Source organism: Tribolium castaneum, chromosome 5, assembly GCF_031307605.1.
Source record: "Tribolium castaneum strain GA2 chromosome 5, icTriCast1.1, whole genome shotgun sequence".
NCBI lineage: Eukaryota > Metazoa > Arthropoda > Insecta > Coleoptera > Tenebrionidae > Tribolium > Tribolium castaneum.
Window position 1 is genome coordinate 7,498,809 of NC_087398.1, and position 16,442 is coordinate 7,515,250.

Genomic DNA, 16,442 nt, shown 5'->3' on the forward strand with positions numbered 1-16,442 from the left:
TAGACGAGATTTCTTATAGCGGGTGGGGTTTTATACAAAAATGTTTAATATTACCACTGGAGGAACGCACAGAAAGTTTTATTGATACGAAACGGCGATAAATCAACCATGAAATGGGGACTTGGCTTGTCTAGGGTTACATAATTCATAAATCAGCTACTTACATCCGCCAACAACTTTTTAGAGATGCCCTACATGGAAGGTTAATTCATTATTTCAGCCAGAAAAATGAGGCATCCACAAAATTTTGACTCAAATTAAAAATAAGTCGTTAATGTCGTCGAGAGCAAATCAAAGAGAAATTCAGAAATAACATGGTACGTCTGAAACTTTACCAAAAATTGTTAATGTTAAAATTGTTTGTTTAAAGAATTAGTTTGACTATTAGTTCTCTTGAGACTTTTCAAAGTTATTAAGCACTTTATTCTTCATATTCATATTTTTCTTTTATTAAATAATTGCTATGACTTTTTATTCCAAGAGTGCGGACTGTATTTTTTACATATGTAACTAGTTTGTGTCTTTATTTTTCAGTAATTTCTATTTTTAAATAGAAAAACAGAATTTTTTCGAAACGAGTGGAAGTTTAAATTGGGACTATTGCTCAATTATTTCCGTTTAATCAAAAAGTTATTTAGTCAACTTGCTCGTTAAAAATTCAATCTCATACGTTTATATTTAAAATTTTGTTTTATTTTGTTGTTCCCAGTGTTTTGTAAAAATGGCTGTTATAAAAAAATTCTATTGATGAGGCTCGAAAAACGCAATAATGACTCCACTTCTGATTTAATCCTTAATTCTTAGGTTTATTTTTGACAAATTTTTGCGAAATAATTACGTTTCTGGATAAAAAAAATTATCAGTATAGTAGCAGCAAAATAATTCCGTATTTGGCCCAATAATTTAGTAAAATTTTTATTTAGCAAAATTTCGAAAAAAAAAAATTGTTTAGAGTATTTTTAGGTCCTCACTGATTTTGAACTAGGATCTTATTCTATCATCGTTATTAAGTTAATTATATTCATTATACAGATTGAACCAAAAGTAATACACAAAATTCACATTTCTGTTAATGGTCATTTTTCAAAAAAATCCTCGAACAGGTCGACTTTATTTTTTTAAATGGTACATTTTGACATTACTGTGACATTTATGATGTCATTCGTTTTTGAGTTGTGACGCCATTAGTAATTTTTTGTTTACTGTTTTAATAGTGCACATCTTTATCTTTCTGGTAATAAGAAAAAAAATAAAAAATTAAAATAAAATAATAATAATTTTATAAAATATTAAAAATATTGGTTATTATATATAATGGGCTTTATTTTTTTGTTCTTGGCTTATTTTATTGTTTTTATTGTTATTTTATTGCAATTTTTTTATATTATTTGTGTAGTTAACATGAAAATACTTAATATAACACCTATACATAGAAAAAAATGAACAATCTCCCAGTTATAAACTAAAGCAAGAACGAAAAAATAAAACTCTTTGTGTAATATTCTCAATGACTTTTACAAATTTTTAATTTCATTTTCTTCTTTTTTAATTCTTTTGCTTTATTTTTTTAATATTATTTTATAGTTACACAGAGAAAAAAATCTGTTACATTTTATAAAAAACATAATACGTATTATTAGAATTTTCATTAAAAATAAGGATGGTCGCAAAGTTTATTAAATAGCAATAAAATAGTTAAAAATTTTCTGTTACATTTTAATATACCTTAAGTTAACCATTAACAAGACCTGGCACCTAGGTATTAATGCGTAATGTATATCTTTTTAATAAATAGAAATTATGTACAGAAGTATTTAATTTGTATAAAAAAATTTATGAATTTTGTTAAAGAAAATATTCTTTAGTAATGTCATAAATATTAATGCTAACAAAAATAAATTATTAACTTTATTAGAAAAAAAAATAAGTAGTTGAATTAAAATTTTGAAACTAACATTTGCAATATTTTATTTTTTTTGACCGCTTGTAAGTGTTGACGATTAAGATCTTCTTGCCCGTAGAAAATAAAATTTACAAAAAATTATAAATGTCTTATTAATTAACCTGTAATTTTTCTGGTGCAAAAATATAGAATAAACAGCTTGATGCACCGACCATATTGCCCTAAAATTTCTTCATTTGGAGCTTGTTTTCCAAATTACTTCGCCACAAATTGATTTAAAACAATGCCAGATGTTTCAAAATGGTGAAACGGAAAATCTATAATTACATAGTAGGAACAGGCTTTTGCGGAGAAACAAATGGCACGTGCTATATTTATTTCCAATCCATTATGTCATTAGAAGCAACATCAACGTTATTAATGACGCCACCACTTACACAAAGTAATCAATTTCCCTATAAAATCAAAATTCGAAATCCAATCAAAGAAAAGCAAGAATCCGCAACATGTGTGTCCTAAGTAGCACGTCTCACCGAAGAAATCAATACATTCGATACATCTCGTTTACACTTTTTCGAGGGGTGTGCTGAATCCAAAAACTTCGAGACATTTTAACGGTCTTGAAGTCGTCGCAGCTGCCGACGAAAAAAATCGACGTCTGCGGTCAATAAAACTAAATCTCTGACAGCCCTCTATACATCACAGAGGGTGATTCTTCTTGCACTATTTTTGTATACCATCCCGGATGATAATTAACCAACAACGTACTAATTATAAGAGTCGGTAACCGCGAAAAATTCGGTCGGAACTTTACAACTTTATTATTTTATTGCACTCCCGTCCGAACAATTCTTCAACCCTTTTCAATTCTACCGACAATCCCAAGAAATCTAACGGAATGTTCTACCCCTTACAAAAAAAACACTTGACCGTTATTTCATTTTTTTAGGTTTTGTGACTCGAAATGTAACGGGATGTTCAACCCTTTATAAAAAAAAAACTTGACCGTTATTTAGTTTTTTCGCTTAACTGTTCACGTTACCGTTAGTTTTCGTACTTGCTAGGAAACTAATTATTTTTTAAAAGAACCTCCATAATGCATTATTTTCCATCGCCCATGGTACATGTCACAGATCCATCAAAACAGCCATCCTCGGCCATATCAGCTGTCACTTTACATCTCGAAAGTATTGTATCATTGACTTATTTTTTCCTTTTTTCCATTCCTTTCATCATTATTCACAATTTTGTCCTTCCGTTTAGCTCACACACCCATCCCACTTTGAGATATCACCAAACCTCCACCGGCCGCCGTATTTTTTGGCCACTTCCTCCACTGAAGCCTCTTCCTGGTGCGCAAAAACTACCCAATCCATCAAAGAACTGTCCGCCCGAGTTCTAGCCAGAATGGTAAAAAACCAGTCTGCGGATACCGCAACCGTTCACAGTCTAAGCTCAATAAGTAGATAGATTTTTCGGCATTATTTTGTATTTTTCTCTCTCTTGAGATGTCGTTAAAATTGGTTGGCACGGCGGCAAAATCGCTTCTCTTTTTGGTCAGCATATGGTAACTGCTATTATATTGTGGTAAGGCCACTTCCTTTACTTTTTATTTTTTTGCTAGCCTACAATGTGCGGGTCGGTAGGTATTTTGCTTCCAAGTAAATAATATAGACATTTCACGGTACTTACGTACTCCAGATTAAAGGCCAGATTCGGGGCCTTTATTTAAGGTGATTATGGGGCATTAGGGCTACACTTCATTTGCGTTCTTTATAAAATCATGTTTTCACAAGCAAACATCAGCAAAAATAACACAAACACGGAATCTGGCCCGGTTTCAGACATAAAGGGTTTTGATTGGTTATAAAACTTAGCGAACCAATTATTCTTTATCCAATTTTATAGCAAAGATATAAAGGTTATTATAGTAGGTAATTATTATTAACAATAAGTTTTCCAATTTATCCAGTATTTTTTATACAAATGTTTTATCCATGTCACCGAGTTTTGTTACTAAATCTAGAATTTTAAGACTGATTAAAATAAAATAAAATAATTTACAATCAATAATAAAACTAATCAAAAAATACCTAATGATGGAACCCAAGTAGATAATTGAATAGTAATAAATTTAAGAGAAACAAAAACATTCGAGGCCCCATTTACAGAAAGCAATTTAAAATTTAATACAAGAATAAAGTTGCCATTTACTTACTTTTAAAATTTGCTTTTCAAGACACGAAAAAACCTTTAATTTGATGTTTGAATGGTTCAGAAGTGTAGTACAATTTCTATGTTTAATAACTTTTTAGGAAACGTGCTTTGTCCTTTGTCTTTGTTCGTTTTTCTAACTTTAAATATTTCGTTGAGTTGCCTTTGAAACTTTGTAAAAATTATGTTTGAAAATCGATAGAGACATTAGGTTTTTTTAGAATTAAAGAAAAAATATCGATTCAACTCAGTCAACAAAACTGCTTTACCAAAAATATAACAATGAACGAGCTTTTTTAATAACAAGCAAAGTTTTATGAAATATGTAATAACTTTTAGAATAAATAAAATTAACCACTTAGGTTAGGTCAAAAACTTTTCTAATAACAAATTTTATAAAATCCGTAATAATTATAATCATTAAAATATGGAAAATTAAACTCCCCTGTCAGGTCAGATAAGGTTGTGCAAAAAAAGGGATTTTGTTTACTTTGCAAATTTAGTTATACTTTGTATTTAAAATGCCTTGCAGATTGAACATTTTGTTTTTAACTAGAAATTGAAAAATGTGTGATTTTCTGCACACAAAACTAGCTGCTTTCCACATCTTTTTCTGTGAAATCTGTTATAAAAAAACAGATTGCTTGGCTATTTTTTAATCTTATTGTTTTCATACTATATTTGAATATTATATTTTTTTCAGTTTGATACGTAGCTGTGTTTACGCATCGACATTTTCTATGAACGTCAAAATTAAAAAAAATAGTTTCTAAATGAAACTTTCTTATTTCTGTAATGTACCAATTTGTATAAATGCCGAACTGAACCTATGAAAAAAAAATATGATTTTTGAATATTTAAACTAAAAATATTAACCCAAAAACCATTAACTGAAACATTAGTCTCGTCTCATTTTTGTAAGAAAAATAAATTGTTATTATCATTTTGTCTCAAGTGATCATATAATATTATTCATATTATTTACGTTCAATTATTAGGTAATTGAAAGAAATTATTCACAAATGGGTGAGATACTAATAATAATAATAATATCACTTTATTATTGTTTATATTTATTTAATCAGTTCTGCTAGGGAGGTAGGTAAATTCTCTTTTTCTTGTGAGTATTAATAATATTAATATGAGTAGAAGTAGTACATCTTCACTCACAGGTTATGAACAATTTTTTTTATTTATACACGTATGTGTCTATAATAAACTACCACTTACCTGGCCATTTTTCTTTCTAAAATTTATTTATTTATTGTTTTTATTTCGTCGTTTTTATGCTTAAGCTTAATTGGTGCAGTCAGTAGGTTTTAACGTTTATTGGTCAATTTTTCTCTAAGTTTTCTCTAGCAAGTAGACATCAGTGTAAAAAGTTTTTATTTCTCAGTTTTTTTGTTGTTGAAAAATAATATTCAATTCGAGAAAACCCAAACAAATTAACTAAACTAAACTTGTATTAGATTTTGGAAATAATAAAAAATAATAGGTGTCTATTGCATTAAGTTTGGTCAAACCTCTCTGATAAAAACAAATTTAAATTGTCAGAGATCCCAAGAAATTGATAAAATATTTTCGAAATTTTTATATTGAATTATTTATTTGTTTTAAGGGCTGCAGGCTGAACCATCACGCGAAAACAAAATAATACACTAGTGGCAATGTTACATACAAAATTTTAAAGTATGTTTTTTTTCTCCAAATTCCAATTTCCAGACTTCGTGCCGTATCTTTCGATCTGGTGCTTTGTCCTCTTTTTACGCTTATTTTTAACAAATTTTGATCTCCACCGATATAAAACGAATGAAAACGTCCGCTCGTGTTCTATAGGCTAATAAATAAAATATCAGTGACAATCGTCGGGCTGTCACGATTTAGGTCCTTTTGTATGGCACATGTGCGGCCCTAGCCAGGTGCTGGACCCCAGTCTCGTGATATGTGGACAGTGGTCCCGTGCGTAAATATGGCCGCAAAATTCCACTTCCTCTTCTAAAATAATTATCCACCAGGAGTTATTATGGATTGCAAATGTTGGTAAAAAGAAACATTGTGAAGGTTTTTTGAATGGAAACGGTGAGACTGCCCTTAATCTCCTGGTATGCAGCAATAAGTACTTGCCTGAACCATCAATGAAAAGATTTGACCACTCACTGAAGTAGTCGATGCACATTTTTGAAACCGAGAAAAAAGCGAAATTTCAATAGAACCGAACCTATTCAAAGTGGTAGGTTTAGCTTCGTTTCGATCTCTTTGTTAAAAATGGAAGGTTGGGCACATGTAAAAAATGTGGGTCGCTTCTGTGCCATTACAAAAGTACCATACACATTTTACAATTTTTGCAATTTTTTTATTTATTATAATTTTTTAAACACTAAGGTTCAACTATTTAAATGGGGAACTTGCCACCACTATCTCTGCGATCTTATCTTTGCATTTTTTGCCCAATCAATTCTATACATGTCTCCGAATAAACAGTTTTTGTAAATTGCTGGAAAGATCTCATCCACACTTATCTGATCCTGTCGATTGTCCTTCCTAAAAGCATCCTACAGCTGAACCGTAAACATCATGATAAATCTAAAAAACGCATTGACCACATAAATCCCTGACGGTTCAATTATTACAATGTGTAATTGTGATTTATCAAAATAATTGATTGTCTAAGTGTTATTAGACTCAGGCAAAATCTTGCAGAACTTTTCGGTAACCAGAAGCTGTCCAGGCACACTTCTTCATTTTTTACCGCAGCCAGCGGTCAGTAAACGGCAGGTGGTGGTCTGCACACGGCTACTTAGGGTTATTCGGTCCATTATTGTTGCCAAAAGACTGAATGTGACTTACCGCCAAGTTGAGAAAAAGCCGAATTCCGTTTTAGTGACACAGCCGATTTCCAAGAACCGAGTCCCACTATTTTTCAAATTAAATCCAGAAAAAACACCAACCTGCAGCCACCTGAACCGGGCATAAAAAACACTTACCTGTTAAGCCCTGAAAAAAGGTCCAAAAAACACGCACCTTATGTCAAGATTACACGTGCCCTTGCAAAAAATCCCCACATCTTTTAAAAATAGCCCCAGCAAAAAATCCCCTTCGTTGAGGCCATTGTATGTGCAACACCCCTATGTAAATCTAGAAGTATATAACACACGTAAAATGCACCCTGCGTTTTTTTATTATTAGCATCCCCATGAGAGCGTGCAAAGCACGCGCAAACCGCCCTTTTTTCGTTTAATAGGGGATGGTTTGATTAGGAAATGGCCATATTGTTAACCACGCGACTGAAATTGCAAGGAAGTGAAAAAATGCACCTGGATTTGGGAATGATTTTTCAATCATCAATCATGGAGGAAAAATGTCAGGTCACGCATATCACAATATGTTTTGAACTCTTCTTAAAACGTCTTAAACGCGATTTAAAAGGAGGGTTTTTAACACGTGTGTGGTTTTTCGGGAGTCCTCGAATGCTGACTTGCATGAAATTTGTAAAAGAGAGTTTCATGAAACGAACTTTATTAAAAACAATTCTCTAGCCAGTCGCTTTGCTCTGTCTTCTTTTCATGCTGGCATAATCCGTCTCCGACGCGATTGAAATATTCTGAGTCGATACGTATTCACTACCGACTTCACCTCGCAGATTATGGAGGGAATCTTTATGAATATCTAATATTGAACTTGTCGGTGAAATACGAACCGAATCAGTGTCCCAATCTGACTCGTTCCTACGAGGATTTAACACCCTTCTTATGCCCTAAAACAAAAAATTAGGTAAAGCAACATTACCAGAATTTTACCATGTCTCTTATTCCAACAATGCACTTGATAGTGGCAATTAAAACCACTGGCATTATAATAAATAATATTATTAAAGTCAACATTACTACGTCAACGTTGTTTTCGATCTCGTGAAATTTGAGGTAAAGGGACACTACAGAAAATACCTAAAAACAAAGTCACTGCAAGAGCTTTCAACTTTAAAATTCAACAATTCTTTGTTTTCTTATTTATTCTTTTTTTAAGAATTTTGTTCAGAATCATCTCAGGTGAAGCTAAATGCCCCATAAAATACGTTTTATTTTTTATTTAAAACACTATTTTAAAACACGTTTCCCATGGCAACGTGTTTTAAATTAATATTTTCACTATTTGAAAAAATTGAATAATACTCATACGAAACGCTTACAATTCTCGGACAGCCTTCGATCTTTAAGCTTGTTTTTGCACTCGTATTATTACTAACTATTTTATACTTTTGTACTCGTAATTTGTGTCGAATACTTGTTTAGTCGACTGTTTTAAAAAATATTTCGTACATTAGTATAGTTATGTCCTTGGTAATAAAAACTCCACTTACAGAAAACACTACTGGTAACAGCAGCCACGTCACTTGGAAAAAGTAGTTAGGAACAAAACCTAGCATAAATTCAATATCGTCGCAAAAATTCCGAAAACCGTAACAATATGACACTGATAGTAGCTCAAAAGTGAGAATTATAAGTAAAGCAGTTGCTATAAAGTTCTTATTAATTGACATAATAATAGCGAAACCCCACTGAAAATAATGGAAAAATAAAAAACTTTGTCTATTATTTTGTTACCTTGAAATCACCAATAATCGTCGAAAATGCGCACAGAAATAAACAGGTAGCAACTATAATTATTTTGCGTCTTCTCCTATCGATTAGAACGTAACTACTTATGTACAGAAGCAAAATTTGGACATATTCTAGCTGGAAACCTATGATTTAAACATTTCGGTTTGAGTGACTTACCAAAGAGTATAAACAGCTACAAAATAACACATAGAAGTAAAGAATCACGCTGAAGTTACTTGCGCCATTTCCCTTCATGTTGTTGAATAGGGGAGTGTACAAAACATGAACGTGAAGTTCTAAAAATCCAGTTTAAATGTGTTTATAATGATAATTAAACCTTTACACCTTCCTGTTTTTCTGGGATTGTTTTCTTCTGATCGGCTAAAAGTCCTGCAGAAGTGAAGAAAACAATCGCTGATAATATACTACAAATAAATGTGATCACATTTATCGTTAGAGTGTCACAAGGAGTCCAGTATTTTAGTTTAGAGACAGACCATATTGTGATCAAGGGACCTGCACCTACACCAAGACTTACAACACTTTGTTCCAAGGGATATATCCAAGTCTGGAAAAAAATTCAAAATTTGTGGCAATATTCAGGCGGTTGTTACTCGAATGTTGAGGATATCATTTGTGGTCGGAACAAACATTCGAGTGATTCCCGGAAAAACACCATTCTTTGAATCCACTACTAGACCAATAGTTGCGGCGTAGATTAGTATCAAAAAAACTGAAACGCTGTGTATTATTACGACCTGAAAATGTGTTTTTGGTGGGAGCTAGAATTATTAAATCAACTGGCACCCAATGGTATCGCAAAATACTGAACCAAGTGATGAAGAGAATTATAAGCCAAATAAAAACCAAAAGGACAGCGTTTCGCCAATTGTAGTAATTTGCATCTGCGTCTCTGTACCTTTCCACGTAATTGCTGAAATTTATATTTATAAGCGTCTTTGGCTTAGTTACTTGATTAGGTACTAGAAGAAGATGAATTCGGGGGAGTCGGTAAAGTTCGTATAATTTGTTTTACAACCGTATGTTTTAATGGGTTCGGAACAGTACGAATGGGGCATTTTTGGGTGAAATCCGGTAAAGACATACACGAAAGAGTATACACATATCATACTGTACAACAAAGTAGCAATTATGCAGTAAAATGCCATCGAAAGTGTTATTCCTGGAAGAATTGTCGTCAGAAAGAGACTCTGTGGAGCATTTTTTACCTTCCATGATGGGGCAAAGAGTGAAAAGTTTGGCGAAACCCTTCATAAAATACTGACTGAGACTGACCTCAAACACCAGCAATGACACCCCAATTATCCAGCTGTACAAAATATACAAGTACATGTATGTCGCTTAAATTAGAAATTAATTCCAGAAATGGTAAAGTGTTTAATACCATTCCCGTAAATAAACGACTGCTGCGGGAACCGCCAAATGTTAGCTGGGCCTAAACAAAAACTCAAAATTCGGAAAAAGAATTTGGCTCTGCGTGTCCAAGTTGATTCGTTCTGATCATTTGAGTTCTACAAAATTGTGTTTACAAATTGTTTAAATAAAGTTTCTTGATTGTACGAAATAAGAAGCAGCTGTGGAAATCACATCGGAGGGGGTGGACTACAAATGCATTAAAATTATGTGTTTTAGCAGAATTAACTACGTTACGACAATGTCCCGGGGTCTCAGAATCGTAATGTGGGACCCCATTTGAGACGTTCCGATGTCCGGATACCGGAACATTGCGTGAGATATGCTCGCATAGTCCGGGATCATTTTGCAAATTTCAACTTTCAAAAATGACACGTGCAATGACACCGTGCAACCAAATGAATATTTTTCTGGGAGCAGTTAAATTACAAGTTAGAATCGAATTTAGGGAATAGTTAATAGTGTTTCCGTACTTTGCATAAAATTTATTTCTTCAAAACCGCCTGGCCTTCGATTTGTTTGAGTGTAAGTAATGCAACAAAAAAACGATGAATCAGAAAAACCCTCTTAGTTCGCACGTTTGCCTCGCGTTATCAAAACAGATTATGTTTTTTGTTAATGACGATTTATCCATGTTCTTACACAATTACCGATGTGCCGTTTAATTTTATTCAGTTTGTGACTCGTTCTTGTCGCGAATGGACGTCTCAAAACTTAAAATAAATTTAAAAAATTGCTAAAACTTTTCAAAACACGGGCTTGTCTTCAGTGTTTAGTGTGTGATGTGAATTTTTGACTGCCTAACATTTAGTAGTGTGTGATTTTGGAACTTCGGGGACGGGGACAGTACAAAGTATCCGGATTAAAGGGTTAGTCTCCAACACATTTTCCAAAAAATATTTCACTAAATTTGTACAGTTTTTAATAATATAATATAATGACACATTTTTTTAATTACAGTAAGCCGTTGTGTGACGGTGGGGGAATTTTCGACAAATATGTAGGAGGTAGATGCAAACGGTGAGTGCATATTATTTTTTGCCTCTTACTGTAAAATGCGGTGCGATAAAGTGGGTAACACGTTATTCGAATTTGTATTTTTAACAATTCTGATAAAAATTTGCTTATTTTTACGCTTATTATTGCTAAGTGAAGTTTGCAAATATGTGATTTTTACAACATATTGAAGGCAAGACGAAGAACCTATATTTGTATTCTTGTTTTGTGACAATTTTGACATGTTTGAACATTTTGCCCTGTTTTGTACTTCTGTGTATTGTATTTCGAAAACGTTTCGCATTTATTTTTAGTAATAGTCCATTTATTTCACTATTTTATTGCTTTCTTATTCAAATTTACAAATGTTAGGCAACCAAACAAACGCGCGTGTGTAATAAAGTTATACTCTGAGGTCAGTCTCCGTGTTTTTTGTTAGGACATGTAATCTTTTTCATAAATGCGTCAAATGATTAATTAATTTAACTTTTTGAGGGTGAGGTCTATTCGAAATTTGCATTCCAGTTTTTTTTTTATTCAATAACTTGATTCTTGGCTATAGTATTGCAAATAATTATTGCCTCTTGTGGGGCTAACAAAACTATGTACATCTAATTATCTAAAAGACAAGTCTTTATTGTTAAAATTACTTCAATATTTTATTTAATTTACCACAAAAATTCAAAACGCCACTGCTGCCACTTGACAGTTGACTTTGACGTTTAAACATACATAACCCATAAAAAATATTTGTTATTTACAAGTGTAACCATTAATTTAAAGCCAAAAATGTCGAAAGATTCGCATATTGATCGAGATTTAGACTTGTCTAATGCAACGCGTGGCGTGTGGTTGGTTAAAGTCCCAAAATACGTGGCAAACAGGTGGGAGAAAGCCCCCAGTGATATGGAAGTTGGCAAGCTAAAAATCACAAAGTAAGCCCCAACCCTTAAACCTAGCATTGTTTAACATTATTTAAAGGAACGGAACACCCCCGCAGGTGTCACTAACCCTATCTTCAGCGATTTTAAACTTGAATGAACCTGGGGAGGAAAGTATCCCCAAAGACCACCGCTTAGACGTGTCCAAAGTGACACAGCAGACGTTAGGAGTGTTTTCACACGTGATACGTAGGGCGAAATTAGTTAACCGGTCCACAGTTAATTGTTAATTGTAGCCACTCAAACCGATGCTGTTGTACCTGAGACGGAAAAGTTGTACATGGAGGGCAAAATCGTCCAAAAACTTGAATGTAGGCCTTATGCCGATAACTGCTATATGAAGCTTAAACTAGAGTCAATCAGGAAAGCGTCGTTACCGACACGCAAAGTTAAACAACTCGATAGAGTCGTCACATCTTACAAACCAGTCTCGGATCACAAAAATAACGTAAAAATTTGTTAGGTAAAATTGCGGTTGGGTTTAATAATACTTTTAGATCGAATACATGGAGAGGAAAAAAGCTGAGGGCAAAAAGGCTCGTGACGATAAAGACGCTGTCTTGGAAATGTTATTTGCGGCATTTGAAAAACATCAATATTACAATATTAGGGATTTAGTGAAGATTACCAAACAACCAATTACGTATTTAAAGGAAATCCTCAAGGAAGTGTGTAATTACAATTTAAAAAATCCCCATAAAAATATGTGGGAGTTGAAACCCGAGTATAGGCATTACAAGCAACCGGAAGTGGCCGATGATAAGAAAGACTCGCAGTCAGATGATGACTGATTTTATTGTAAAAATGGAATAAACACAATTTTAAGTTTTTTCTTTCTCTTTGAGGTTACAACACTGACTAGGGGGCACAGCCCAGTTATAAAAATAATGGCGTCTTTTTATGCTAGTCGCGCTACATAAATTATTCGTTGTGAGGATGTTATCGTACATTTTATGCATTTCTTCCTTTGATATATTGTGGGTGATTAAGTAGAAATTTTGGCAACCTCGTGTAGTCCACTCTGTATCAAATCGTATGTCGTGAAGTCGCAAAATATTCGTGACAGGGGCCAGCCAAGCCCCCACACTCACATCCTCAGAGTTATACTGCCTAAAAATATTTTTTTTTATTTTTACTTTTTAAAAATTAAATGAAAACGTAGAGTCAAGCGTGCTGTGAAAATTTCATGGACGTATGTCTTGCCTAAATTGGTGTGTTCAATGAAATGATTATTATTTAACCAGAGAGCTGTTAGAACAATGTAACGATGTTCTCGATTTTTAGTTAGTCCTAGAAGAATTAGTTTTAATCAATATTTAACGTAAGGCATGTTTAAAAATTGGAAAATTTGACAGATGACTGAGAAGGCAAGACATACGTTTATAAATTCAGAGCACTCTTGATGTTTCTATTTTTTTGTGTCTAGTTTACCTAAAACTATCTCGATTTTTGGCAATAAATGATATGAGTTTTTTTGATAAAATGTACCCTCCACCAAGGGCATAAGGTACATATCTGTCGCAAGTTATCCAGTTGGGCTCTTTCCACTTTCCTGCGGTTTTAATTTTGGCGCTCCCGTGGAAATATCCCCAGTATAACTGCAGTTCGTTTTTGGTGCCGTCCCGATTGATTTGTACGTTTGAGCGAATAAACGGGGACGCGTCGTTTTCAGCCAACGATTTAACGTATTTCAAGTCAGATTTGAGATAAATCAACTCCACATTTGCAATCTCCGTTGATAGTTTATCGAGCCGCACAAAACTATCATCGTCACATTTGAGGACGTATCTGAACCCCAACCCGTAATCAAACTGCTCGTCCAGCCACTCGAAACTTTTCACTACTTTCATTGTGAGATTCTCGTAACTATCGTACATGGGAAGAATTAAAATGTCACTAAACTGGGATTGTTCAGAAGTTAAATGTAAAATATCATCAACAGACAAACCTAAACTTCCAATAACGAAGTAATGTTTCATTTTAAATTTGATATTCTCATCTTCAGCGTTCGTGTCAACGAGCTGAAGCCACGTCTGGCGAATCACATTACGCCTGTCCAAATTTTTGGGGGCTGATAGAATTAAAATAATGAGGTCTGGGTTTTTTAACTTCGAATTTTGCATTATGTTGTATTCTCTGTCCGAATCTTCAATTCGACAAGTCTTGTCAATTGGGGTTAGGTTTATTGTCAACATGCAACCGAATAGAAACGAGAAGACCACCAAAATTGCGGTTTTGTAGTATTTTAACTTGCTCACTCGTCTCCCCATGGCCTCAAGCATGTTAATTAATAATGATTTTTGAAATTTAAACACAATTTTATTTGCATTTTGTGACACATGACTTGGTTATAAAAAAAATCCCTAGACAATCAAGTGCAAGTCCGCCAATGGAGGTGTTCTAAGTATATTTGGTTGCCTATACGACCGTTCAATAATTATATTTATAATTTCTGAAATTTTTTCAATTAATTTGAATGAAACAGGTAGAAGAAAACAACGTTTCATGTAACACTGGCTTTAATCGAGACAGAAATATACACACGACTTAGCTTACAAAAAGCACAATTCTATTAAAGTAAAAAATGGGGAACACGAAAATTGTAATTAAATAATCAGGGTCTTGTCTGCATCCCAGTGCGGTATTTTAGAACGCATGTTCATTGGAGGAGTGTTCTCACACTGGACGCTAACTCGTCGCTGATTGTCTTTCAAAACTGGAATTCTACTCTCAGACTTCCTTGGCTTATCACTAACTCTTAATCTATTTACCACCTTTTTATTGTTTTCATTGGAATTTCGGTCGCTCAGAGGCGTGCGGTTGTTTTCCCTAAGCTTCGCCAGTCTCAGAGTGAGTTTATTGTCATCTTCACTCTCATCTTCATAAATCAAACTTGTGAGTTTTTTATCGAAATCCTTCACTTGAGCTGTGACATTAATTTCTTTCTCATCTGCAAGTTTTGGCTCTGATGCTTCCTCGTTTAATTTTGTACAGTCTAACTGCAAACTCTCCATTTGGCTTTTGAGCTTGTTAGACGGCAAGTCTTCAGGTATCTCAACAGGCAAGCTTGCATTTAAGTTAGCTTGGACAGTGTCCAAGTCAGTCTCTGTAAAATCAACATTAGTTTCAAGAAGCCCAACAAAAGACTTTCTCTTGTAGTTGGTAACTAATGAAACTGGACTAGTGCTCAGAAGCTTAGGTGGCACAACTGATTTGCGTTCAACAGCCACGGGAGTTGTCTGAATTTCGGACTTGCGGACGTTATCCAAATTTTTATTTTTCAAAACTTTTGGTTGCTTCTCCTTAGTGACAGCCCCCACAATTATAGGGGTCCTGTTGAACTCCACAGTCGGGGAACGCGGGTCAATACCCAAAACCACATTCACAGCGTCTTCAGGTTCACTTTCAATGACCTTAGGTGTGTTTTCAATGGTTTTACTGTTCAGAATTAGCTGGAATATTTTATTGAAACCACTGTAATGTTGAGTGATTTTCTTACCTCGAGAGGTGTCCGAGCAATGTTAGCACTAGGTGATCGTGGATCCAAAGGGGTTAAAATGGGGGTAGATGGTGTGCTCACGTTTTGGGGCTCCTCTTGCCGCTCTTCGTCTTGAGTTGGAGGCTGCTCGATTTTGCTCTCTTGGCCACCCATTGTTCAAAATTGCGATTATTTTATCACCTTCAAGTTTTAATCACTGTTTTTTACAAGAACACCAACAAGAAAACGGGCATTTAAATTCAAGTTGGGCAAAACAAAACAAAACCGTTAGATATTGTGCTGCCAACGTGACAGCACGAAATTCACCATCAAAAAATTAATAAATTAATTAATTTTCGATAATTAGCGGGTTTGTGATGCTATCTTTGCTTTCAGTAACACGTAAAAAGGGACCAGAATTGAATCAGATGCTTGTAACGATCGTAATTAATTTGTTCCACCTGGGGTCAGGTCACCTCTACCGGTCTTCTATTCTATGTTCTAATTCAAAAAAGCGCGCTATTTGACTGGTATTCATTTATTCATTGTTAGCATAATAAGAATGCGTAGTTAAACGAATAATGTTCCAAAAGTTATCTTGCATCTCATAACCGTAATTAAAAATGTCCGTTAAAATGCTAAAATTCTCGAAGCTTGCCACATCGTACTCGACGAAAATTTTTCTGTACATTTGCATTTGCACCCTGACGAACATTATGGCATTGTTCACCACATTGCTAAAAAATGTGCCAAATAAAACGATTTTGTTTGATTCGCAAAGTTCGGCTTTTTTGCACGGTGACTGAAATAACGTACATTTAATTTTTTGATGTACTTTGTTGAATACTGACCTGAATCAGAATAAATGCAAGTGAACA

General features: G+C 33.9%; 4 protein-coding genes across 6 annotated transcripts; 1 reads left to right on the forward strand and 3 right to left on the reverse strand.

The window, feature by feature from the left end:
* Positions 1-5,610: 5,610 nt before the first annotated feature.
* On the reverse strand, positions 5,611-10,498 carry LOC103313074 (sodium-dependent noradrenaline transporter). 3 transcript variants are annotated; one of them, XR_010334410.1, is made up of 14 exons: positions 10,390-10,498; positions 10,297-10,338; positions 10,121-10,247; positions 9,945-10,076; positions 9,700-9,898; positions 9,523-9,649; positions 9,330-9,473; positions 9,061-9,283; positions 8,893-9,011; positions 8,719-8,850; positions 8,475-8,672; positions 7,915-8,061; positions 6,965-7,871; positions 5,611-6,910 (listed from the first exon to the last, which is right to left on the reverse strand). XR_010334410.1 is itself a non-coding variant. In XM_008195380.3 (13 exons), exons 1-13 carry the CDS (start codon positions 10,492-10,494, stop codon positions 7,650-7,652), a joined length of 1,920 nt encoding a protein of 639 aa, XP_008193602.2. In that variant the 5' UTR covers positions 10,495-10,497; the 3' UTR covers positions 5,617-7,649. The 3 variants fall into 3 exon arrangements, 1 of the variants encoding a protein (XP_008193602.2); XR_001575014.2 differs by having other exon boundaries at positions 5,620-6,910; positions 10,387-10,497; XM_008195380.3 differs by having other exon boundaries at positions 5,617-7,871; positions 10,387-10,497.
* Positions 10,499-11,839: 1,341 nt separating this feature from the next.
* On the forward strand, positions 11,840-12,916 carry TfIIFbeta (Transcription factor TFIIFbeta). Its single transcript, XM_963041.3, has 4 exons — positions 11,840-12,080; positions 12,127-12,275; positions 12,323-12,534; positions 12,584-12,916. Exons 1-4 carry the CDS (start codon positions 11,935-11,937, stop codon positions 12,875-12,877), a joined length of 801 nt encoding a protein of 266 aa, XP_968134.1. The 5' UTR covers positions 11,840-11,934; the 3' UTR covers positions 12,878-12,916.
* Positions 12,863-14,456, reverse strand: beta3GalTII (beta-1,3-Galactosyltransferase II). Its single transcript, XM_962964.4, has 2 exons — positions 13,518-14,456; positions 12,863-13,196 (listed from the first exon to the last, which is right to left on the reverse strand). The coding sequence occupies exons 1-2, from the start codon at positions 14,366-14,368 to the stop codon at positions 12,908-12,910; spliced, it is 1,140 nt and encodes a 379-aa protein (XP_968057.1). The 5' UTR covers positions 14,369-14,456; the 3' UTR covers positions 12,863-12,907.
* A 131-nt stretch (positions 14,457-14,587) lies between these two features.
* On the reverse strand, positions 14,588-15,911 carry LOC656350 (cell division cycle-associated protein 3). The gene is made up of 2 exons (XM_971090.4): positions 15,586-15,911; positions 14,588-15,538 (listed from the first exon to the last, which is right to left on the reverse strand). Exons 1-2 carry the CDS (start codon positions 15,736-15,738, stop codon positions 14,693-14,695), a joined length of 999 nt encoding a protein of 332 aa, XP_976183.1. The 5' UTR covers positions 15,739-15,911; the 3' UTR covers positions 14,588-14,692.
* Positions 15,912-16,442: the final 531 nt, after the last annotated feature.

What these genes read in the sequence shown, in the direction of transcription:
- LOC103313074 (XM_008195380.3), bottom strand. Translation starts at nt 10,494, where the DNA reads ATGATCCCGGACTATGCGAGCATATCTCACGCAATGTTCCGGTATCCG. An exon ending in CCACAGCTGCTTCTTATTTC is followed by an intron (nt 10,248 to 10,296) that starts GTACAATCAAGA and finishes ACAATTTTGTAG; the next exon opens with AACTCAAATGATCAGAACGA. An exon ending in GTCGTTTATTTACGGGAATG is followed by an intron (nt 10,077 to 10,120) that starts GTATTAAACACT and finishes TTCTAATTTAAG; the next exon opens with CGACATACATGTACTTGTAT.
- TfIIFbeta (XM_963041.3), top strand. Translation starts at nt 11,935, where the DNA reads ATGTCGAAAGATTCGCATATTGATCGAGATTTAGACTTGTCTAATGCA. An exon ending in GGCAAGCTAAAAATCACAAA is followed by an intron (nt 12,081 to 12,126) that starts GTAAGCCCCAAC and finishes CATTATTTAAAG; the next exon opens with GAACGGAACACCCCCGCAGG. An exon ending in AGTGTTTTCACACGTGATAC is followed by an intron (nt 12,276 to 12,322) that starts GTAGGGCGAAAT and finishes TGTTAATTGTAG; the next exon opens with CCACTCAAACCGATGCTGTT.
- beta3GalTII (XM_962964.4), bottom strand. Translation starts at nt 14,368, where the DNA reads ATGCTTGAGGCCATGGGGAGACGAGTGAGCAAGTTAAAATACTACAAA. An exon ending in AAAAATCGAGATAGTTTTAG is followed by an intron (nt 13,197 to 13,517) that starts GTAAACTAGACA and finishes AAATATTTTTAG; the next exon opens with GCAGTATAACTCTGAGGATG.
- LOC656350 (XM_971090.4), bottom strand. Translation starts at nt 15,738, where the DNA reads ATGGGTGGCCAAGAGAGCAAAATCGAGCAGCCTCCAACTCAAGACGAA. An exon ending in TTGCTCGGACACCTCTCGAG is followed by an intron (nt 15,539 to 15,585) that starts GTAAGAAAATCA and finishes AAAATATTCCAG; the next exon opens with CTAATTCTGAACAGTAAAAC.